This window comes from Triplophysa dalaica, chromosome 13 (genome assembly GCF_015846415.1).
Source record: "Triplophysa dalaica isolate WHDGS20190420 chromosome 13, ASM1584641v1, whole genome shotgun sequence".
NCBI lineage: Eukaryota > Metazoa > Chordata > Actinopteri > Cypriniformes > Nemacheilidae > Triplophysa > Triplophysa dalaica.
The window spans coordinates 16,177,926-16,203,692 of record NC_079554.1 but is presented as its reverse complement, the minus strand read 5'-3'; the positions used below and the strand labels follow the sequence as shown (position 1 = coordinate 16,203,692).

At 38.4% G+C, this 25,767-nt stretch overlaps 1 protein-coding gene across 4 annotated transcripts in view; it reads left to right on the top strand.

The window, feature by feature from the left end:
- Positions 1–25,767, top strand: part of hmcn1 (hemicentin 1) — a 67,995-nt gene that overhangs the window by 2,612 nt on the left and 39,616 nt on the right. For 3 of the 4 annotated variants that reach the window (XM_056763725.1, XM_056763727.1, XM_056763724.1), the window contains exons 2-15: positions 12,534–12,604; positions 14,212–14,370; positions 14,582–14,704; positions 16,024–16,195; positions 16,287–16,393; positions 18,318–18,438; positions 18,582–18,845; positions 18,935–19,079; positions 19,438–19,559; positions 20,956–21,225; positions 24,683–24,824; positions 24,910–25,037; positions 25,231–25,344; positions 25,425–25,583. In XM_056763725.1, coding sequence (XP_056619703.1) covers positions 12,534–12,604; positions 14,212–14,370; positions 14,582–14,704; positions 16,024–16,195; positions 16,287–16,393; positions 18,318–18,438; positions 18,582–18,845; positions 18,935–19,079; positions 19,438–19,559; positions 20,956–21,225; positions 24,683–24,824; positions 24,910–25,037; positions 25,231–25,344; positions 25,425–25,583 — 2,097 coding nt within the window. Of the gene's footprint in view, positions 1–12,533; positions 12,605–14,024; positions 14,125–14,211; positions 14,371–14,581; positions 14,705–16,023; positions 16,196–16,286; positions 16,394–18,317; positions 18,439–18,581; positions 18,846–18,934; positions 19,080–19,437; positions 19,560–20,955; positions 21,226–24,682; positions 24,825–24,909; positions 25,038–25,230; positions 25,345–25,424; positions 25,584–25,767 lie in introns of those variants that run through there. The other variant, XM_056763726.1, reaches the window with a different exon arrangement.

Below are 25,767 nucleotides of genomic sequence, written 5' to 3'. Positions count from 1 at the left end.
GTTGGGAGAGAGAGTTGCGCCAACGGAAGTTAAAAAAAAAACCCTGACACGTGATTCACGGAGCCGTCAAATAGTTCCGGGAAGTTTAAATGCCTTATTTCTTTCATTTCTTTATTCATTAAATGACTTGCATCTTTATATGGAATAAAAGTTTACCTCAGCAGTGTTTCCCACAGAATTTAGGGTGACTATGGGGGCTCATCCCAGTTTCCTCTAGGGGGGTCTATGGCATGCTCCCCGTTTAAGAAAAAAATCATATATTAAAGGTAAATGGTGCAATATGTTGCGTTTTAAGAGCAAAATGATGTGACTCCTCTATAAAGAATACAATAGTTATGCTGCAAAGATACTAATAATGTAACAATCACAGTCTAAGTCTAACTTTATTGTTTTCTTTTTGCCTATCTGGGTTAGCTCCCAATGCAATTGTATCTTCCTTTTCCGAAGGCAAATTTGGCTCCCTCATCCTAAATTATTTACAAATGCTCAACGTTTTGAAAAATCAAGAGTACAAAAAACATTTTTAACAAAAACCATAGTTTAAAAAACGTTTTAACCAGTACAATTTCATTGAAATAGCCAATAATATGTCATTTAGGTTCTGAAAATTGTTAAGATAGAACCAGTTGTAATAACATGTAAAATCATTTCCTAACGTATGTTAGATAATACAATAAATTAATTGTTACTATTATTACTATTACTAGAAATCTAAAATATATATTACCAAAATGTATCTGAAATGAGTAATTTTATGTCATGACAACACATTTTTTCATGATTGAAGCACGATCAGAGCGATGTGGCTTTGGTTAAACGAAGTGCTTTTGACCCTAAATAAGTACATTAGAGGAAAAAGTGCAGAAAGATCTTCATTATAGATGTCATGGGTGGGTGTGATGCTGCTCATTTTAAACGACAGAAATTGTGTTTGTCAAATGTCCCTAATGCCGACTGCTACTTTAGATTTAAATTATATAGAAGCTGAACATAATGGTCCTAACGCACTAGGCTATCTGTTTGCTCTGTCGTACTCTGGTAAAATCATGTTTGTACTCGTGAATAACTGCAGTGAATACTGATACATTATTTAGATTTTACTTACCTCAAGCGATACTGTATCCTGTGGCTTGGCGATGTCTCTCAGATCTGGCCAGGTTGCTTGCTGTGTTTCAACCGCGAAAGCAGAAGCGCCAGCGAGCATGCGTTCTAGTACGTGTTCCATTTGAGTCCACGGAGTTGACCCAACTCTCTCTCTCTCTCTCTCTCTCTCAATGGCTCTGGGTCATCCCACACACACATACACGCTAGGGCTGGGCGATATACCGGTTCATACCGAATACCGGTGTGTGTTTTTGCTATTATATGAATTCTCAATATATCGCAATAACAGTGTATGTCGCTTAAACAACGTGCTGAACGTGGTGAAGCGCGTCACTGTTTCCCTGGGGTCCCTTTTCACTGTTGCACTGTGACCGGCCATTCACACAGAATGCGTCTTTCCATGCTGCGACACTAGTTTATCATAATTTTTCTATATAAATGCCCTAGACGGAAGCATTTGGATGTTTGCGTGAGTCTCGGGCATGAGTGGTAACGTTATATATTTCTTTCCCGCCGCAATGGAAGCGCACCTCGCTGCTGAACAGCAGCACAAGTTCGCATTACATTATATTGAATATACTCACGAACAAACCTTTAAAAAAACGGTTGTGTTCCCCTCATATCTGCTCAATATAAGCATATAATATCATGTGTTTTTTTATTTGAACTGTTTCTCTTTATCCTATGATGAGAAATAAGGGTCAGTAAGGAAGATTGACATCGTGATCCGATCGTTTGCCGTCTCTCATATCTCATTTAAGCTTTTGTTTTATGATTAAAAAATATGATTTCAGGAAATAATGAAGGTGGGCGCTCCTTACTCATGAAGTTGAGAGCACCTGTGCTTCCAAGGAAAGAAGTTAATTTCCAGTCATGTTCTCTATTTGTTTGCTTAAATAATATGTAAGCAAGTTACCTTCGCATGCTATTCGGGAGTTGTTAAAAAAGTAGTTATTTGGTCATACCGCCCAGTCCTAATAAACGCGCACACACAAATACACATTCACACACACATACACATACACAAATACACACAAAGTCATAAAATGTGACCATTTGCTGAATTAGCATGTTTATATCTGTGTGTATATAAAAGTATGTTAGTGGCCTCCAGAAACTGTTGAAAAATGCTGTCATTACATTACATTTACATTTAGCAGACGCTTTTATCCAAAGCGACTTACATTGCTTTTATCCTATACATTTTACATAGGTATTTGCAATCCCCTGGGATCGAACCCACAACCTTGCATTTTTAACGCAATGCTCTTACCACTGAGCTAGAGGAAAGCATTTGCTGTCACAAATGAAATAAAGACAACAGAGTAAATATGGATAAACAAACTGCCTTTATATTGGACTAGTATTACAGGGAGCTGGCTGAATTTCATAGGGTATTATATGAATATAATTCAGTATGGTGGAGAAAAGGGGTTTCATTTTGTTTTAGAGGCTAATGATAGCTTTGTCTTCCAAAGCTAGTAGGCCAGATGCTTTTTTATAAGTAGTGGAAGGAAAGAAAGCTTTTTTCTCAACCCTCTTTCTTGTTTATGCTAGCACACACACACACACACACACAATTAAGCACAAACACTTCTTAATCTGCACTTCTTAATCTCTTAACCTCTATGAGTAATGATTTTATTTGACAGCTAGTGACATTTAAAGACTTTTAAAGACACTGTCAACTCAACATTCCTACTTTGGTCTTCCTAAGTTTTAATTTACCTGCTGCATCTTCTTTACTCTTGTAGGTCACAATAAGATGTTACCAGAGCTCTTAAAAAGGTGAATGAGGGACATTGATGCTTTTAACATGTTCAAAGCTCATTCCTCAACTAAACATCTCTTTGCCTCTTGCTCTCAGAGGCAACATTCATCTCGGAATACCCTTAGATTACAAGGGTATTGGCATGAACATGGTCCGTAATGATGCCATTAGGCAGGAATTTGTGACGGTGGGTGGGGTGGGTTAAATAGGGTTTCAGAGTTTGGTGTAGTACAGTATAATTCTCCTGCCTCGTCTCTTTAATGATGAGAAGAGAATAATGTAACGCTCTCTAATCTGAGAACAGTGCGTGTGCTGATTCCAGTGCCAGAAAGCCATTTTCAAAAGTGCTGCCCACCTAGTAGTTACTGTTAAAAAATGAGTCACCATTTAATCTCAGCCAGTCGAACAATCTTCAATCTATATGGAGGTTGATTACAGTGAGCATTCTTAATTTCAATAGATCTCCACCTCTAAAAGGCTCCATTGAAAACTACAAATGTCCAATTGGTTGAAATTCAGGATTTTGTTTGGATTGTGACCGCACGTTCGGCTGATGATTCCTGGATTCTGAGCCTTGGGATTTTTTGAGACTGGTGCAGTGAGAAGGTCAACATCTGCTGGGAAATTGAACTTGAGATGAGTTTAAAATGAAAGATTAAAGGAAGGTAGATGACATTTGGCCTGTGTATTATTTTCAGATGTTTAAAAGGCAAACATGGATATCATTAGAGAATAAAAGCATTAGTAGATGTAGTCTGTTGAAAACTGATGGTGCCTTTTATAAGTAGGAGAAAGTTGTCATTTCATTATTGGTAATGCTCTTTTGGGCAGTTTTTTTATATCACATACATTTGGTTTCTTTTAAAGCCAAAAGCCAGGGTTTCAAACTCACCAGGTACATGTTTCATAGGTTTAGATGCTTAATGAAAGAGTTTGCACAAGTATGAAAATTCTGTTAGCATTTAAGTTGTTCTAAACCGGCATGACTTTCTTTTATTGAACCTTCACTTACATTGTATGGGGCTATTCTTACCTTTAGTATTTTGTGTTATACTCCATTCAAACTGAGTTTTAAATGTTATATTTTTCATTCACGTTTTTTTACATTCTTCGAAAAAAACATTTGTGAAGGATTGTCTGTGCCAACTCTGTTTAAACAATTGACTTAACAAGATATTTAAGATTTACATTATATTATTATATTATATTATATCATATCATATCATATCATATTTGTTTATCCATATTTACCCGGTTTCACAGACAAGGTTTAGGGCTAGTCCCAGACTAAAATGATTGTATGACCTGTCTTAACTGAATAAAACTTGCACAGAAATATCTTAAAATATATCAGTTCCATTGTTTTGTCTCGATATGCACACCAGTAATGTATTCTTCTAAGGCATTTTTATAAAAGCCACATTAATATCTTAATTTATCTAAGGCATAGTCCTGGCTTAAGATAAACCGTGTCTGTGAAACCGGCCTAAGTATATTAAAGTCTCAGGATAATAAAATATATTCTAGTTTAAAATATTTTCCAATAAGATAACATTTTGATAGACAGGGAATAGTGAAAGACTTAATCTCAATGATTTTCTCAAGGATTTGATTAGATTTCGTTTCTTTTTTTTGCTTTTTCCCTTGTCTCGACCCCAGGTTTGCATTCCTTTCTCGGTCTGTCTATTCCAGTCTCCCTTCATCACTCTCTGTCTCCCTGTTCTGTATCTCCCAGGGGAGTTGCTGTCTCGCTGCCGATACATTTCCTGAGCGTCTGAAATAACGCTACTCGGCTCTCAGCTGGCATTGTCAGCGTCTGCTGTGCGAGTATGTGTTGTGATCTTTGGCTTAAAGAGCAAATGATTGAGACCTTCTAGTCGTTCAGTTCAGGCTTTATCATTTATAACAGTGCAGGTTCTGCTCTACTGAAAGTTTTATATTAAGCATTAAAGAAATGTGAGGACATGGATGGTTTGACAAAATCCGGTCGGTTTGTGGTTTTGAGTAAGCATAACATGTGTGTTGTCAATGGTGCCAGCCAGTTCTTTGTCTGTACACCATTTAAGAATTAGGGAAAATACACTCTATTTCAGAGCAGCATCTATAAAGTGCTGAAAGAGTTTGTACATTTTACATCATGCTTCGCAATGAAAAACATGTTTATTGTTACCTCATTGAAAGATCTGTATAGACCCAACATTCTTTAATAAAAAAAATATTTCAAAATGACTGTATATTGAAAGTAATGGAAACTATTTGTTACATAGGTGTAGATGTCTCTGAATTTTTATTAGCTGAGAAGAGCTACTATGATACTTAAGAAAGCAGCTCAAAGTAAGAACCTTAAGTTTAAATTTTAGTTGTTTTGAATGCGATTCAATTCTTTGAAAACAAAGGACATGATGATGAACGAAAAGTTGACTATTACCTCCTATCATGTCTTTTAACTCGGCTAAATATGGGGCTGTGGCAAGGGGGGCGTGGTTTAGTGACGTCTGTATCGGCCAGGAGAGACACGGGAAAGACGGTAAGCAAATGAGCCGATTGCAGATTAAGATCCCCTGCATCTCGTTACAGTGATTGGTGAGGAGACAGCTTGAAAAGCTCACACTCCTGTGGATCAAGGAGAGAGAACTGGGAGACGTTGACGAGTCCTGTGGGATCAAAGAGTGGAACTATTATCCGAAAAGTCAAGTCGTGTGGACTGCCTAAGGAATCTATCACCTGATGTGTGAAGCGCCATTTGCGCCATTTTTGGATTGAAAATAAAAGAATCTCACGTCTCCCAGTGAACGCCGACCCCGTGTCCTTCCTTTTATATATAGATACTTTGAACCTTGTTACGGGGCGTAGAGTGATGTCAAATAATAGGTATTTCAGACTTTTAGGCTTCTAATTAGTATCCAGCAGTAATGCATGCCGGTAATGATGTCATGAAGGTGTCAGTAGAGACAGACTCTGTATTTGTCAGATGCTACATTGTTTTTAGTATGTCATCATTTTGCATCAGTGTCGCAAAAAAGGCAATAAGAGTTTTTAGTCTTCCTTAATATGGTACACAATACAATAAGTTCTGTCCAAGATATTTCATAGTTTGTGACACGATAGAATCAACAATGATTTCTACATTTTTAAAGAAAATATGAGTAGTGCCTCCCGCAGTAGTTTCCACAGTAGTCAGCTATAACGTTTTTTGAAGTGTAGTGTGTTTTGGTAATTCAGGAATATTACAGCTCTCAATTCAAACCATTTAATGACTTGACACAAATGAAGAATTTGATCGATTAGGTCTCCTGAAAAGACAATAAAAAGTGTTAAAGATTTGTCAGTTCTTTCCACCACTTTAGCTAAACCTGAGTTTCAGAGTGCAGAGTTGTGAATCATACTGGACACTCGTGTTAATAGCTCACAGCTGCATTCCAGCTGTATTTAGTGACATCCGACAACAGCTCATGGGCCCTTCCGGTACAACACAGGGCTCCAGACTGCGACCAGTTTTGAGACAGCAAGTGTTTTACACAAGTATACTCGCACATGTGCGAACTGCAATTTTTTTGAAAAGACAAGTAGATTACATGCCCACCAGTGCCTATGTGTGTGAGAAGGGAAGAGTCAGGAGCTGTGCGCTGGGTGACTGATGTTTCTCGATGTCTGTCACATCGGTCGCAGCTCAGCTCATCATTGAGAAGTTTACAGACAACCTGAGCGCATTACTACAATTTACTGTTTGCTGTTACAGATTTTTTGAGCCTGAGGACGAACGATTTGATGTTTGAGATGTTAAAAACGAAAATACTAACCGCGGAGGAGTTCAGAATACGTCATGTACATTATCTGTTGATTAATTGAGACAGCGCTGAATCATTTCCATACGTTCCCTACAAGAATGAACGACAGGCGAATGCTCTTGTTAAGTTTATGTGAAGTTATCTTTTTTGTTGGTTCAACAACCAATAATAATAATAATAATAATAATAATTTTGTCTGGTATTTTAGAGTTTAAACAGTCTCTTTACTTAGCCCTTAAAGCTTCTCTGTAAGCTCTACCACTTTTTAAATGATGAGCAGAACCAAACCACTGTCACCTGCAGTTAAATGCATAGACAGGTTGTATTTTAAGACTATTTTAACACATTTACACATATTTACGTTTCTGTAAAAATGTAAACATATAAAACCGTTCCACAGAATTCTGCAGATTTTCTAAAATTTCATAACAGAAATGGAGAATTAGCTAAAAAGTGTGCAGATTCTGAAATGAAAATAAAACTGCACATTGTAATTTCTTTGTAAATCCAAGTATTTGGCAGCAATACAGCTATTTTGCGGACATATTTCAATAATTGCATTGCAGGCTGATTAAAATGTCCTGCTTGCGCTCCTAAAGATTTCAGTCAGGGGCTACAGTGCTCCTAGTAAAAAAAGTTAGTCTGGAGCCCTGCGACGAGAGGATCCAAGCCAGACAAAATGCTGGATTACTTTTGAAATATTGCGTGTCGATGCAGGTCTGAGCTTTTTGCATGGGCTGAGGTTGGGGGTACCAACTTTAATCTCATAACCAGATAAAATCGTTCTGACTTCCCTCGCTGTTATCCGTCAAAATAGGGATTCGTTTATTTTGCGTACTTTTTGTGTTAGCGTTTGTTTATGTAACTCATTGTGGTTCTGGTGTCAGCTGCAGTCACATGCTGAGAGAAACACCTTGACCCGCTTTGACAGTTTTATGGGGTGCTGCTGTTGCACCACCAGCCATTCGATGATGTCAATCAAACGTGAGGCCCTCCTCCAAAGGGCATGTATTTGAAATCCCAAACCTCTGTCATCCAATCACATACAGTCATGGCTTACCAGGCCCCAGACCACGTTGGTCTTAATTTGAAACAGACTGGCTACAGACTCCTGGGCATATCCTTAGTCAGGTTTTGCTGCTTGTCTATTGATGATGTCAGCAATATGCAAAGTCACTTTGCACTTTGTCCTGTAGTTTTCTATGAAAGCCCTGTTGCAAAGCCATGTTGCAATGTCTTGAGAATCACAATTTTGTTACTGATTTGATACTTTATTTTTACAGTGAAATATATCTATATAATATATCTAATTTAATCTAATTTTGTATATGTCATGTTTTTATCAGTCGTACAGTCAGCACGTGTTGCTATATACTTTAAGTATTTCTGAGTATGAGCGTGAAAGAGCATTGTGGGATTGGGAATTGGACAGTTTCCATATACAGAAGCATTAAATTGACATCAGGCCTAATAGACATTCATGCACACGCTCACGACTTTTAAAACAGTAAATTTCAATCTGATCAGACGCAAAACACGCAGAAGAACCACAGAGCCACAAAACCCCTGTATTGTTTTTCTCTGGCATGGCACATTATTTGTTTTGTGGTCTAGCAGTCTGGGAGATATACAGATCTTAAACGTGGCTTGACACAAAAATTGACGTATAGTTTGAGCACAACAGTCCTTTTAAAGGGACAGTTCACCCCAAATATAAATTCTGTCCAAATCTGATTAATATTTTTTGTTCCACTTGAACTGCAAAAGTAGAAAGTTAAACCACTAGGGTAAGTCAATGGTGCGCCAGAACGGCTTTTTTTCCCCACATTCTTCAAAATAATTTCTTTTGTGTTGAACAGAATCAATACATGTATATATCGATGTGAAACAGCTTGACAGTTAGTAAATGATTACAGAATTTTCATGTTTGTGTGAACTTTCCCCTTTAGTGCAGAAAGTTTTAATGTTCCTTGGCAACTGTAAACAACTAAAGTCCGCTGACAGCATGTTCTTTGTGTTGAATTGTTTGGGACAATTGCTCTGTATTCTTGCATTTAATCATATAAATATTGATATATGTCTGCCTTTCATATGTATTGCAGTATGTGTAGTGGAGTGATTCTGTCCTGAACATACAGTGTGTCCATATAGATCCTGGCTCATATGGAACTGTTCTTTTTCTTTCTTCCTTTCTTACAAAGACTTACTGTTTAGTTGTTTCCTGGCATGATGTTGAGCCAATTGAAATGATTATCATACAGGTCTGAGCAAATATTTGCTGTCTGTGTAACTGCTATTTCCTCCAAATGTTTAACAGTTCATTATGGAGTCATTTCTGTTAGTAATTTGGTGTATCCATTGTTTTGTTGTTTGGCTATTTTTGGAGTGAATTCTGACGCATGTGACTACAGTTTTTAAATATGGTCATCAAATCCATATTTTATGATGATTTACTGTGGAAAGACTTCTTTAATAAAAATATCTAAATAAGAAGCTGTATACAGCAATAAAAGGTGTTTATGCCTAGGGCGTAAACAGCGTCTGTGCTCTCAAATTGTTAATTTGGATAGTACACAGTGACTTTGATTTAGCGCTTGCTGGAATCATAGAGGATGTGATGAAAACTAATGTTGAGGACTGTTAATATGATTGTTTCCACATCTATATAAACTCTCTGGTCTTTGGGAGGAGAGTTGTGGTGTAGGATTAGTAGCTTAACTTCCACAGCGGTTTTCAAGGTTCCATCTCATATTTAACTAAAATTGTTCTTTAGTTTTTCATTTAGTTGGACTAGCTAACGTTGAGTGAGTTTGCCTTTAGAGGTTCTTAATTAAAAAAAAAGCTTTTCTTTCTTCTTTGAGATTGAGATTTTCTTGCTTTTTTCTTTTATGCTTTGATTTAGTTTGTGCCGATTTGTTCAGGCTCTCTGTAAGCATTTAGGCAAACGTGTCATAATTGTGGAAAAATAAGTCACGTAGCAGTGCTGTAGAATACAATTTGACATGCTATGCTTTTCGTTGTTCTTTCAAAAAGTTTTAGAAATTTATAATAAGACAAGACTGCAGCTTATTTAAACAAATGGTGTTTTTTCTTTCTGTGGAGCCAGCACTAAAACTGAAGCAGCACGTTTTTACAGTACAATCTTATTAGATCGGGAAAATGTCGATTCCTCATAATAAAACCCCATAAAGGTTTTAAATAAATCACGATGAAATGAACATGTAGCGTGCTTACAGTGTTTAAAATCATTCTTAAGTGTTGACCACAAGCATGTGTCTATGTTTACGTATGAGAAAACGTCTTGACTGTTTCCTTTGGAATGATCTAAGCTGCCCTAAAATCAAATGGTTTCAATAGATCATTTTATTCTATCTTTTATAATTGTTCTCTTTCTGTTTCATGAATTGAAAAGTTTTCCCTCTATTTTACTGTATTCACCATGATCTCCAATTCATCACTTGTCATCTTCTTAATGTCTTCCAAATGTTAGAAGAAAATCTTCTTTTTTGAACATGTCCTGAGAGCAACGCTTGACCTTTTTCTTCTTTTTTAACACTATCACATGCTCCTTGCCCTAGTTTCCTTAAACTGCAATTACAAAAAAGTGGTAAAGAAGACCACTGCCCAGGCTGCAAAGATAAAACTGCTTAATCAAGAAAAAAATCCCAGAACTCTGTCAACTTTTCCATTCACGAAAGCTTTGACTTGAAAGCCAGTCCCATGCACACCAGTCAAAATTATTATCCCGTTACTCTTAAACATGTCTTTGATCGCCTGCATGTTCTTTTTCTACACTCCAAGGGTTTTCCATACTGCCAAAATATGAGCTCTTTGAAAAGATCTCTCATGAGAGATTTCCGCAAGCATTTGTTTGTACAGTGTTTTCAAGAAGTTACATTGGACCATAGAGTTCTTCGCGGTTAAAAATAAACTAAAGAGACCCATAGAAAATCAGTTATAAAGGGACTGGCCAAAGTTGGCCAAATAAAGTATTATATCCAAAAATAGGATAACATATTGCAGTATAGCTCTGAAGGGATCATAAAACTGATTCAGATACAGGATTCGAATTACTTCAAAGGGGTCTCAATAACTCTTGCTTTCCCTCTATAATTTTTGGAGTCAAGCTATTTGTCGTTCTGGACATCATTGAGCTTCCTGGCATCTTTGCCTTTTTATCCTACATGTTCTGAATTGAATAAAAAAATACATTTGCACATGTTTGAATGTGATTTATTGTGTTCATTAAGATACTGGTTTGGCACTACAGCTACCTCTTTCATTTTGGACGTTTAACAGATTACCAGATCATCAATCCTTTAAAGAAAGCTGAACTAGAGCATGATGTCATATGGCTTTACAAAAGGGCACTGCAATGCAGTCACGGCAGGTTCCCGACGCTGACAGAAGAGCATACCTGAGTTATAAGGTCTTTCCTATTACAAAGAAGAACATCTGATCCAAAAGGAAATGACAACATAATGAAAACAGGCTGGTGTTTTACAGCAGAGCCACTGCCAGTTAGTCCCAGCAGGGTTGCCTACCACAGCATGCTGGGGTAATTCATTCTATTATCAAAATTGCGACACTATATGGGTTTGTGTGATTTATGTGCTGCAAGCTTTAAAGTGAAGAGGCTTTTGTTACCTTCTATGCATTCAGTTCTGTATTTGGGAACTTGGTATGCTTAGAAAATGCATTTCTTATAATGTCATTAAATGACATCACATTATCACTTTCGGATTTATCTAATAAGTATAAAGAAGTCTGAACTTAATCAAAACATCCTGTCATTGATTTGCCACAGCATATCTGCAGGGTTTCCCTAAGACCTGTCAATCACTCAAAGTATTTTATCTGCAGACTCCTGTTTGGAGTATAATGGTGTTTATTTATATAACGTGCATATTATCAGCATAACAATTATTTTTTTATTGATTTTGGCAGATATACAAGAAGTGCTGCATGAATTTTTTGAAAAGCAAGATGTCTAGCAAGACAAAACCAAGAGCACAAGTCAACACAACACCGAAAACCCACCACCCTCCCCAAAAGGCCACCATAAGAATGAAAAGTATGTAAATAATAATAATAGAAGTAAATAAATAGACATACACATGTATAAATTAAAGTAAAATAAAAAAAAGTAAAATAGTTAATTGAATAGCCCTTTCATACGAATTTAATCAGAAGATCCAGATGTCACAGTAAGATTTTCAATGACTTCCAGTATAGGCCAGCATAACAAGTAAAATACATCAATTGCATAAACAAAATATCCCCACAAAATTTGACGGTTTGGTATGCCGACGTGATCTGTTTTATCCCAGCAAGATTTGAGAATGTTCCAAAAAGCATCTTGAGCGATTCAGGGTAAGCAAGGAATCGGCTCTTTTGTTCAAAAGAGTTAATATGGTTATTATCACAAATGGTATTATTGGGTTAGTTCTTTATAATTCATTTTACTTTACAACTTAAATATATTATGAAAATCAAACCAACAGCATTTGCCTAGACCAGCCTAAATCAGCACATGACCATCTTAAACCAGCATCAAAACATACCAAACCAGCAGGTTTTTCAACAGGGTTCTACTGTATATATACTGCATTAAATTTCAATCCAAATCCTCCCTTTATCTCACTTGACTTTGCGATCCAAACCTCCTGCCACTGAACAGGAAGCTCCCGGTCCCCCGTTTCAACTGTGACCCTTGACCCAAGACATCCGCCACTGGCTGCCAGCACAAATATTTGGCATCTGCTCGGTCAAAACAGAAACCGTTTCAATCTTTTAATCCAAGAGGTCATTTGACTGGAATTCAGCAGCTTACATTTTTGCTTCTAATAGCATTCATTTTGTTTCTGCAGAGATTGGGCCCATTACAATAACAACAGATCCAAAGAAGTTTCAGGATGAGCTACGGGAGCTCTATGTCCAGGTGAGTTCATGCACTTCACAAAAGGTTTGTTGATCTTAACATATTTAATCACAGATTGGATCCAGATTCACATCATAAACTCACATTCAACCGTTGCAGGGTCCATATTTTAACAGCCAAACAAAGACTCCAAATGTTTTGCTTGTACTGTAATCGTCAGAGAATATCCACTTTGCTTAACTCATCAGAAATGAAATATTTCCTCTGAAGCCAGCGGACATGTTCTCTAATATCTGATGGAGAGTTCAAGTCAGCTCTCAAGTGTTTTAAAATAAAATCAAAGTGAAGGATCAAGTCTTAGTATTCTATAAAAGTTTTCAAATTCTTTTTGGTAATAGTGTTTTATATGCTGTAGCATAGTTCAGTGTTGTGAAACATTTTATTATATATACATAAATCCTTATAAAAGATTAGTGCAGGACAAAATGTGCATTCACAAAAATCGAAGAAAGTGAGTTTTTTATTCGTTTTGTGTTTGAATGAACACCTCTGTGGTTTGTGTGTATAGATGTGATCTAGAATGTATTTTTTGTATTTTGGCAAATGTGTTACATTTTGTAGACGTGTAAGTGTGGCGGCGATTTGCCATGTGAGCAGTTTGACATGGACACCCCATTAAAATAACCATGTCTACTCGAAACAATGCTGATATGTGCTTGTTTCTCGTCAATCTTAACATCCGTCCCAGCTGTTCCGGCCAAGCAGAGGAAATGCAGACACACTGATTAAGTGCATTATTGTTCTGGCACAAAAAATTCAAGTTCAAGTAGAGCATGATTTGGTATAGTTCGCTTGCCGTTTGTTGTGCATGTGTGCGTGAGTGTTTTTATGTACTTTAAATTTCCAAAACATTGGCTTTTGAGGAATAAATCATTCAAATCATCTGTTGCTGTTAATGTGTTTTCCAGAATAATTGGAAACGAAGGACTCCGAACATCCTTAACCTTTCTTACAATCTTCTTGTCGTTCTGTGTTTGAATTTGCTATCTGCTGTTCTGCTAGTGTTTGTTGGGGATAAAGTGGATCGTAAGGAGCGTGTGTTTGTGTAAAGAACAGAGAGACAAAGCTCACTTGCTTCCAGATGTTTCATTCAGACACCTGCCTTCTGGAACGCATAATGAAGACAAGAGTCAGACAGATGAGAGAGATGTAACTCTATTACTGATACATGGCTGTGGAAAAACACTAGAAACATTTATCCATACCAGTTTAAAGCAAGGCAAGTAACTTACAGGACTTTTGGAATTTATCCAGTTTTGGCCCACAAGTTGGGTCCAGGATTACTCTTGAAAGTTTTATTCCGAGGTCAACATTGAGTTGCACTCACAATTGACTCCCGTGACAAGCTTTAGAGAATGCAGTACGTCTATTTTATAGGCCAGATCTGCTTGCTATCTGCTCGTTGCCCATTTCCAACTTATTGGCTTTGAGGAATCTACAGATGTCCTGTGAACAGAGCACATTGACTGTATCACATGGAGACGCCACGTTTAGCTGTTTTTGTTTTTCAAAGATTGCAGGTATAATAATGCATATAATAATAACATAACAAGCTTTTTTGCATGTGAATATTCAAGTAATGAGATGTAATAATGGATTCTCTTTAGGGTGGTGGAGACTGTCCAGAGATGAGCATCGGAGCCATCAAGATTGCCCTTGAAATCTCCCTACCAGGGTCTTACATTTACGTGTTCACAGATGCCCGATCAAAAGACTACAGGTTGACCCATGAGGTTCTTCAACTCATTCAGCAGAAACAGTCACAGGTAATCCAACCTATTCACTCCAATCCTATCATCTACCATCTTCCTATCATCCTTTCTTTTCTAGCTTGTGCTTTTTTTATTGTGTCCTTTTCTTGTTGTTATTTTTAGTCAAAAACCTGATTTCATTTGAATATGAAATAAACATGTCTGGGGTCTAGTTATGGAAAGGGTATACTGGAATTCTACTAATAGTGTGTATGCATTTTGGCAGGTGGTGTTTGTGCTGACGGGTGACTGTGATGACAGATCTCATGTTGGCTATAAGGTGTATGAGGAGATTGCCTCAACCAGCTCAGGACAGGTGTTCCATCTGGACAAAAAGCAAGTCAATGAGGTGAGACACTAATGGAATATTTGGTTAGGCCAAGTGCATTCTAGAAGACAGAAGCTTATTGTTCTTCACTAACTGCTCACTGTTTCTTGTTTCTGAAGGCTTTTCTTAATCTGAGCCTGGTATCTAAGATCTGCAAACGCTCTCTGAAAAACATTTAGGATTTTGAAGATTTTCATCTTTCTAAATGTTCCAAGAAATTCAGATCAATCATTTGCAGTCAAGCTGGTCATGCTCCAGAATTTTTATGTTAGAATCAAACCAACACTGAAATATTTGAGAAGACATAAAAGAGTTTTTATTTGTAATAAGAAGCACAGCTGCTGAACATTTACTGTCATTAGAGATGTCATCCTCTATCCATTAAATCCTTAAAGATTTGCTTTCATGACCAGAAGGTCAATTGATAGATTTGTTTCTTTATCCTATTATTCTGTTTTCTTGATCTTCTTTATCTTTATTGTTTGGATTACTGTGGATCACTGATTCAAGGTCACCTCTGACAGCTGCCCTGACATCAGACAGGTCACAGATATGAGTAGCTAGAATGAGGGAGATCCTGCATGGGCAGATTGGATGTCCCATCATGCGGTTAAGCATAATGCATTATTAGGTGCGCCATACAGAATTATAAAAAAGGAAAGCAATGTCATACTCACAAAATTAGTCAAACCAATTATAACTTGTTTGGTGCAGTATTTACACACTATATTTAATGAAATCTTAATCGGAATATGTTTTGCTCATTCATGTGAAGACTGATCATTTATAATTTATTTGTTTGATAAAAATCATTTTACATGTCTTAATTTGGTCCATCAGTTCCTCCTCAGAGCTTTTTTTTATATCCTTGAATTGCTATCTTTTTCCTAAAAAATATACAATTTTCCATATAACAGAAGTGCATGCGATTTCCTGTGAAGTTCAGGTGCAATTTTGTATAAAAAAAAAAAACATCAAACCAGGTCCGGTTAGGCCACTACACATAATTTGTTTAGGTTTAAATAAAGAACTTTCAATTTGTTTTTTTCTCACACCTTGGGCACCGAGCGAATCAGAGCTGCCGCTTGGTGTCCCAAATAAAACTAGGTGCCTCACGTTTGTTTGTTTGGGTCTGGTTCAAAAATATGTCAGGTACAGACCTCCAGTCAAGGGGTCAGACTAAGAGGTCATGTGCATCTCAAAACCATATGTGAGGTGTTTACATTTTACTACCAGATATAAACAGTAATATACGCCTGTTTCTTTAAAGTTCTTTTATGCCCTTCATGTATTGATGTAATTAGCTAGATTTGACTCATTCTGTACTGCTTTTGCCGTAGGTGTTGAAATGGGTGGAAGAGGCAGTGCAGTCCTCTAAAGTTCACTTGCTCTCCACTGATCATCAGCTAGGCCTTGTTAACAGCTGGCAGATCCCCTTTGACCCCAGCCTGAAAGAAGTCACTGTGGCTTTAAGTGGCCCTGCACCAAACATCGAGATCCGAAATTCTCAGGGTAATAAGAACGCATTTGTGTGCCATCTGAAGATTTTCTGCAAGCCTACATAGAACGTAAATGTACTATATATGTTCTGTTTTCGTCCTAGGAAAACTCATCGGGATAAATGAAGGCCTTTCTGAGCTCCTTCACATCCCCAACTCTGCCAAAGTCCTCAACCTCAAAGATCCAGGACCCGGAATGTGGACCATAAAGGTGATTAACAGGTTTATAGGCCGCTGGGATGCACAGTTCTTTTTTGACCATGTAGATGATTTAACTGCGTAACTGGTACTTTTCCAGAAAGGTAAAAAGTTAGTCTGTTCTGTCTTTTGAGAACAAGGACAGATCTCGGAATGATGGATCGGTTGTGAAAACCAAGGTTGTATGGTGAAGTCATTGATTGTTGTTGTTCTGTTTATGTTGTGGAATCTGGCTGTGGGTCTTTGGTTCGGACACATTGTGACAGGCAGGAACAGGGGTTTGCTCCAGGGGACCTACCGTCACAAAAAAAACTGGAAAAAAAAAACGATTTGTGATCAGCGTGCTCTGTTGGGGGTCTCTGTACGCCTGCTAGCCTGCTCAGTAAGGCCGTTGTTTGAGCTGGGAGTTAGGTATGATTTATGTGCAGAAGAATGGAAGTTAGGCTGTGTCCTTCTCAGTGTACTCTTTCACTCAAGAGGTGAGATCTTTGTCTGGCGTTGAGCTTGGAGAATCTACCCTATCTATATGTCAGTTTATTTCCTTCTTCCACCCAAGCGCTTCTCTTCACTCCCAACATTCACCCGCCGTGCGAATTCCTGAGCTGTTTTTTCCGTGCAAGGAAAGTGGATTGTGATTTTTACTGCCAAGGATGAAATCCTTTCATGATAAGGATCATAACAATATCAAACAACAGTCCATATATGTTCTGACACCATACAGTATCTATGATAAAGAGATCAACATTTCTTGGAAATCATTTCTCCCCATTTCTCATAAGTGCCCAAATTGTGTCCAGTTTAGAACATTCCACTGAGAGGGGGAACACCCTTCTAGTATTTAATTCCCCCAAATCATTTTAATTCACGTGTTTAAATTTCAGTTTTCCCACGCTTCTATGGCGTCATCTTCCTCAGGGTTGTTTTGGGTAAGATGATTTTTGTCTTAAAGTGATAGTTCACCCAAAAATGAAAGTTCTGTCGTCATTTACATACAGCCTCAAGTTGTTTCAAACCTGTATACATTATATTGTTCCACTGAACACTAAATATGATATTTCAACTAACCAAACCGTTTGGGTCACCATTGACTTCCATACTAGGAAGCAAAACTATTATGGCAGTCAATGGTGCCCAAGAACGATTTGGTTTCCTACATCATTCTAAGTGTCTTCTTTTTTGTTTAACAGATCAACGAATTAAACAGATTTGAAACAACATGAGGGTGAGGAAATGATGACAGAATTTACATTTTTGAGGGAACTGTCCCTTAAATTCTGCTACCAGTTTTAGCACAAGTGCAAGGAAAGCTTTAAATCCTCATAATGAATGGATTCAATATTTATCTTAGTCTTCTTTTAATTGGTCTTCGGTGGTTCTTGGAGAGCAGTTGTAGGCTCCAGGTTTTACTGTTGCTACATCCTTCTCTGCCTCTCAGATACTATAAATCCGTCAGCATCTTCTGCTCACCATTGACCCTAGCAGTGATGGTTTCTTGGCGTCATGTCATGCAGTGCTCCATGGCCCATGGTAGTTCTTTAGGATGGTTGTAATTTCAAAAGAATGCAAGCAGAGGATGGGTTGCAATGGCTTGCACTGAACACGTCAAGCACACGCCAGGCCGTCGGCACCAAAACAGTCGTAAAGGACAGCAGTGAACAGCAGGAATCAAGTTGGACTCAAAGTCATTTTTAATGGTTCAAATGGTTTAAGATGTGCTTTATTTGTGAATCTTGAACTTGTTGTTGTCAAAAATATGTTTGGTTGGTGACGCTTCTACGGTGCACATTACCATGACAAGCAAGTGTAGTAGTCACAAACACAATCAAATGAATTATATAATAAATAATAAAGAAAATTGAATTATGTTTAACAAATGTTGTGTGACTTCTCTATTTACTGTATTTACTACATTATTGTTGTTATCAATTTGACTACAGACGTCCAGTGAGGGCAGACACTCTCTCCGTATAACAGGTCTCAGCAACATCGATTTCCGAGCAGGATTTTCCCGGAAACACACGCTAGACTTCAAAATGACATCCAGCAGGCCAGTTCAAGGTCAGTTGGTTTCTGCAGGGACATTTTGTTTGGACCACACATGCTCTCGTCAAATTTATGAGGTCACCATATTGGCCATTTACTTGAGCATTTAAAACATGTTTTGGTTGACCTTTCTAACGTCTGTCCCCTTTCACACACAGGAATACCTACTTTTGTACTGCTGAACACCACCGGACTCTCCCCTCCTGCTCGTGCGGACAGGCTAGAGCTCATGAGCATCACTGGTAACGTAATGAAGACGCTTCCCATTCGCTACTTTCCTGAACGACGCCCCTATGGCATTTGGAACATCACTGAGTTCGTTCCACCCAAAGAGGCCTTCTTCCTGCGCGTCACCGGTTATGACCGTGACGGCTTTGTCTTCCAGAGAGTGTCCAGTGTGTCTTACTCCAGCATTGTACCAGGTAAGATGTCAGAACAGACAAGAGTAAATTCAGTCTGAGTATTATGTGTTTTAGTTTTACTTGTCTTACTAGAAACTTTCTTTCTTTAGATGCACCCAAAGTGAGCATGCCCACTCATACCCCGGGTTACTACCTGCAGAAGGGGGCTATTACTTGCTATGTGGAGAGTCTGATCCCCTATACCTTACGGTTTACCAGAGAGGGATTACATTTGGGCGTAGATCAACTCTTCAGGTACTGCTGTTACGTTTGCTAATGCTACTGCTGTTTTAGCTTTTTTACCTCATAATAAATGAGTCAGAAAAGATCATGTAAATCGAAATCAAGGCTGTATAACAGTAATACGCCTTAACTAACATTATAAGTGGGCAAAACGTGCTACTCATGTATAGTTTATGGGCCTTTTAAATTTTGGCACAGTGAACATTACAGTTACTTGGTTACCAGGTCATGTAATTTAGCAGAAACTTTATCCGAAGCAATTTGAATATGCTGTACTAAATCTATTCAATGCTGATTATTTAAACATTAGCAATTGTTTTTGTGTTTATTTAGGAGAGCATTTTTTAACATTTTTTCCTAAATATTTTAGGGAGTCCTCGAATGCATCATGGGAGATCACAGAAGTGACCCTGAAGGATGAGGGCTTTTACGAGTGCATCGCTATCAGCAGTGCCGGAACGGGACGGGCTCAGACTTTTCTTGATGTTTCTGGTTAGAACTTCACCTTCAGTTTGCAGTTAAACGCTTGCTAATAACATTACGAAACATGTTGATGCATTTAGCTTATTTCCCTTTAATAAGCTGTTACTTCAGGTCGTAAATGAACAAATTCTGTCATTCACAGTTAGCACAGGAGATGCCCACCATTGGGAGAGCAGTGAAGCATGCCGCTTTTATTAACTCCATGCATGACTGAATGGTCAGGTCCCATACACTACTGTGTACTGTAATAGATAACATGTAAGCAAATTCAGGGGCAAATTAAATGAACTATTGAGGTGTTCTATATCTAACATCCCTGAGGCACTTTCTCATGTGCTGTTGTGAGTCTACGTATGTATATGAAACAGATCAGTCCAAAAAGCAGCCCAAGTGTTTCGGTTAAAGTAGCAAGAACATTTGATGTCTCAGATGAAATGACCCTTACAATTTTGGTTTACTTCATGCTCCGTGTGTAACAGACATTTGTTGAACAATCTCATGCGCGAGTGAGCGTAGTTACAGCTTCAGTTTAAATGATTGATGGAATTGATGTGTAATTGCTTTGAACCCTGCAGTACTCCTCCATGCATGTGTGCACTTTGGTTTGTGGAGCATGCTGGACATCTGTCTGGATTTACCTTGTTTTATCGAACATGATTCATTGTTTCATATTATGATTTTGTGCAGCAGTTGAAAAACACTTTTTAAAGTCAACAGGAAATTAAAATTGAATTTAGTTTCTTAGTGCTAAATTCTTACATTCTTGGTTTTATTACGAATATTCATTTGTTTTTAGGATGGAACATAGTGTTTCATAATAAAAACAAGTTTATTATTTAAAAATAAAATCAAAATGTTTTCTTTTCTCTTCCACATTCTCATTCCACATCCCATCTTTGGCTGAGCTGTTTCCTTGACTGTGCTGTCATAAGGCCAGAGACATTATTAGCAGAATGACAGGATAAACCTCCTTTATGTAATTTATGTCTTCCTGTATAAATTCATCACGTATGCGCTAATCCACACATCTGTCAACACCTTTCCCATGTCCTTCTCTGTCAGATCTGTTCAAGCAAGTTCAAGCACTCGGAGACCTCAAGAGAACTTCGATATCCAAAAATAATTTGTAACTGAACAGATTTGCTTGTCACAATTCCGGCTCTTGAATTCAATTGCTTCTAGACGAACATTAAAAGCACTTTGTAAAGATGCAGCATGCTTTATATTTCAGAGAATAAAAAACTGCGGCCTATAACATTGTATTTATATTATTACCGCATAAAACAATACACATAACATTTATTTATAAGCAATCTCAACATTTTTGTACTGTGAGTGTGACGCATATATCACTATTCTTCATTTCTGATTCTAACGACAAATTTTTGTCTTTGTATATGTGCAGAGCCTCCTCCAGCCATTACAGTTCCTTATAACGTAACATCATACCTTGGTGCAAACGCAGTCCTGACGTGTATTGTTGCCAGCACCGTGCGCTTTAACCTGACTTGGCAACGGGATCCTGTAGATGCTAGATTTGACCAACGCATGCGCGTCACCGCCAACTTGTCCTTGGAAGTCCAGCGAGTCACACCTGATGATGCCGGCTGGTACACTTGTATTGCAGCCAATGAGGGTGGAATTTCTTCCTCCCGTCTCTACCTCCACGTGCAAGGTCAGTGTGTCCCTAAAAAGTGTCTTTTTTTAGGCAAAAGGTCAAAAACAGTGTGCTGATTTCCATTAGATATGTTTAAACTGATGGGAGCTCTCTAAGGGCGTACTCACATTTAGCCTGGTGCTCTCAACTATGCCCATGCACGATTGTCCCAACTCCTCCACTAGCCTACGCTCACATTGCTCTTTGCCATCCACACCCGGGCACGCTATCATCATTACGATGCAACTGCTTCGAAGCAAACGTTCACAAAGCGATCTCTCTGCCCAACAGAATCCATCGCAATGTTCAGTTTGTGGATTATTAGAAGTGTTTAATTTCATTCGTGTGCTGTACAGACCGATCTGCTTAAATTATGTCATTGTCTGATGAGAACGATACGAGAGTAAACGGCTCATTATGCTTTTAAATCACCCTCTCGTACTTTATTATCGAAAACACACGTTGGATTATGTTTGGCAAACCTGGAGTAGTTTTGGCTGCGATGGCACACGCCTGCAGGTGTTAGTATGCTGTTAATCAGTTTTCAACGGTGACCGCATTATCTCGGGAATGAATTTATACAGTCACATTATTTATATCATACGTTCAGTTCTGTGGCCTGGCGTGATTTGCGCTCACACTACATATGTACCACGCCGAGACTAACCGCACCATGTTCTGGCCAACCTATTCCAATCGAGCCGGGGACCGCTAAACGAACCATGCCAGGGCGCGATACGGAGCGATCACACCAGTCAAATCAACCGGGATTTGGGGATCAAACGTGCTCGGGCACAGTTCAGATTGCCTAGTGAGAGTACACCTAAATCTCAAGGCTTTTAACACATACATTGTAAAAAGGTGACAGGGCTCCCTACAGCTCATTTACTCGCTTTTCTAACACAAGATCTGTTTTCACTAGAGCCTTGCTGTAATATTTCATTGCAATATTTTATTGCACTTGTGAAAGTGATTTACGCCGGCTTTCTCACTGTACATAATCTTGCTTTTTACATTGAAATTTGCTCTCGAAATGACCATGTCTCTCCTAAATCTTATCCTATGTGTCATGCATTTTGGATGTTATAGGCATGGATAGAGTTACATTGTGTTAAGACTGTCCTAGATGGTTATAAAATGTGTCAATACTCTGAGGGCTCCAGCATGGCTGAGCTGGAGTTTTATAACTAGAATGCGGGAGTGACATTTATTGTTCAATTTTAACTCTTGGTTGAGTGATCGGTCTCGTAGTTTTCCTCATATCTCAGTCAGACCTGAGATATGAGTTTTCTCTGCATTCCATTTCCTTTTTATATGAAATGGATTGGATCTCTCTCTCTTTCTGAGTCAGTTTCTGTCATCTCTGAGTCTATCTCTCTTATTTTTATTTCCAATTTTTTTCTTTATTAGCATGATTAAGTGTGCTTACAATATTGACAATATATTAAACATAAAACAAGAAGCATACTTTCTCTCAGTCTGTCTCTTTGATCTCTCTGTCTCTCAGGATTCAAATATTATCGTGTATTTATTGGCAGGGTCTTAAAAAAGTGCATTTACATCGCTGAAGTATTTGTATTTTTTAATACACTTACATAAACATTTGCACACATATAGATAAAAAAAATCGAACACAATTATTTATAAATAAACACAAAATTAAATAAATAGCTTGATGAATATATGTTGTACAGTATAGGCAGATCTGTCCTTTGTTATCTCTGGGTCTGTTTGTTTCCGTTTACTCGTCTATCGCTCACTGTTTCCTCTTCCATCACCCTCTATTTTTGTCCTGTTTCTTCCTCTTTAAACCATTACTAAGTTTTTGTGTGTCAGTCTTGGCCGTTAAACAGCTGTCACCGTTGGACTGAAACACTTTGTGTGTGTATGCTTGTGTATGTGTGTGTAATCACCACCTGCTGGGATTCCTGTGCTGTCCTAGTCATTATGGGCTCTTTGAAGTGGGACTGCTGACACACTGAAGGCTGGAAAGTCCATACACCGATCTGCTGTAATCCCTTATGCAACATTACTTTGACCCGCGCTGTCCATACACTTTTAGTCCCTTTTGCCATATTGACATCTCTGCATGTCCTACAAGTCTAGAGAACAAGGAAAAATCAATGCTCTAAAACAATTCATAGGAGGGATAAACAGACACATGTACAATAAATGTACAACTATAAATTAAAAGCATGTAAATGCATATATAAGAATTCTCGGAAAACGTCAGGAAAATACACTGGTTGTTTTTCAATTTGTTTATCCACAGGCAAAGAAATGCAAATGAAGGTGTCGTTGAGCCTTAGCGTCAGTGAGTTGTTAAAATTGTCCCTTAGGCAGACAGAGTTTGTTAGAGAACACTTTAGTGAGTAAGACTTGGAATAATTACAGCTTTACTGCTAGACACAAAGTGATCTCTCAACAGCAATGCTTTAAACGCCTGAGCATGCGACACGCAACGCTGTACGCTCGCAACAGGCTCTTTTTGTTTCATTTTGAATTCACCTTAATCATGAGAAAATCTCCGGCAGGGCTCTGGAAATTACGTCAGGCTTTCCGATTGGAATGCTTTCGAAAGCTCTGTTTCTGTTTAACGGGTTGCTGATGCTGCCGTTGATTCAGAATCTTCCAAGTTGCAGATCATGCACTTCATCAGCCTTTGCACTTCCTGCATTTGGTGGTGATGTCACACGTCCTGGTCTGCTGGGACATGGGACGGACAGACACTGGAGGTTATTGGTTTCAGCAGAAGCAGTGAGAAAATACTCTTGTTCACATCGTGAATTGATCAGAAACGCATCTCTACTTCAGCAGCTGGGAAAATCTGGAACTAATAATCTTACAGTGTTTCTGTAGAAATGAAACTGTACATTTCTGTAGAAATTTGCTATGAAATGAGTTTGGCTGGACCAAGAATCATATCATGAGTGTGAAGCAGGATATTTTAAAGTGTTGTCGAGACCATGCATGAACATCACTTAGATGTGTGTGTATTTGTCAGCGAACTGTATTTATGTAATCGATTCGACTACACACCCAAATACACAATTTGCTTTAACATGTTACACATTTTAGTTCATAGAAAAATAAACATTTGTTCTTCATGTACTTACGTACCCTCCTGTCGTTGCAAACCTGTATGACTTTATTCTGCAGAACGTAAAAGAAGATACTGACCCCATTGACTACCCTTGTATGGACATGAAACCTATGAGACATTTCTCAAAATCTCTTCTTTTGTGTTCCACTGAAGGAAGAGTTGTGTACATGTTTTGAATGACATGAGGGTCAATAAATGATGACAGAATGTAAAGGAATCACAATTTAAATGCAAACCATTATTGATAGATTTTTTCTTGTGCAAAACTTAGCAGTTTGCTCAGCACAACTAATTAATAACGTCTTTAAAACGTCGAATCAACGTGATTTCGTTAAACATCACAATTTTTTCAAAACATCATTTTCACAATAGAACCACCAGTGGTGACAGTGGATCCACGGAACCAGACGTTCCACACCGGTCAGGATGTTGGGATCAGATGCTCAGCTAAGGGCTACCCCACACCCATGGTGGTTTGGACACACAATGACATGTTCATCATGGGCTCCAGCAGGTTGGAAACACACCCGTCTTTAATTAAGATGGCCGGTTGTTACTGTCCTCTGGATCTTATCCTGTTATGCTCTTTTGTCATTCAGACACAGAATGACCCCTGATGGCACACTGGTCATTAGGAACATGATACCGAAGGATGCAGGGACGTATGGCTGTTTGGCTAGTAACATTGCTGGAACCGACACCCAAACTTCCATACTCACCTACATAGGTGAGGACAAAGTGCTTTACACAGGAAAAATTCAAATTAGCATAAGCTAAGATGTTATTACTATTAAACTGTAAATACCAACAAATGACAAAGGAAATTACCGTAAATAAGTGAGACATTCGACATTCGGTCCCACCCTGCGGCTCCAAGCTGGTCTTTAATTATACTCTCTGTGATCTTCAACCTTTTGTAGAGTCTCCACAGGTGACGGTCACTCATGCTGAGATGCTGATTGGTCTGGGACAGACGGTTGTTTTGGAGTGCAGGGTCACCGGAGTTCCACACCCTAACGTCATTTGGTACAAAGGTCGGCAGACCTCCTCACCAAAGAATGTTGTTGAGACCGATTTCAGTTGGATCGAGACCTTATGTATGTTTCATCTTCAGATGACGTGCAGCTGAGGTCATCTGCATTTTTGAGCATGGACCCTCAACGTGGCACTCTGAGGATTCAGAAGGCTCAGGACAAGCATGCAGGAGATTACACATGTGTGGCAGTCAACACAGCTGGATCTGCACAGGGCTACCTCACGCTGGACGTGGGCTGTAAGGATATATTGCACACACCCATCTAAAATCACACCAAGCATGAAACTATATTTCATTTTCATCTATACATTTTTGGACTTTTGTGACAAACAGCACGGGCCATTTTGTCACTCGCAGCATCATATTCAGTATATGGGATGTTAATTTTGAACCCTGGTCCTGACATCTACTAAATAAATCT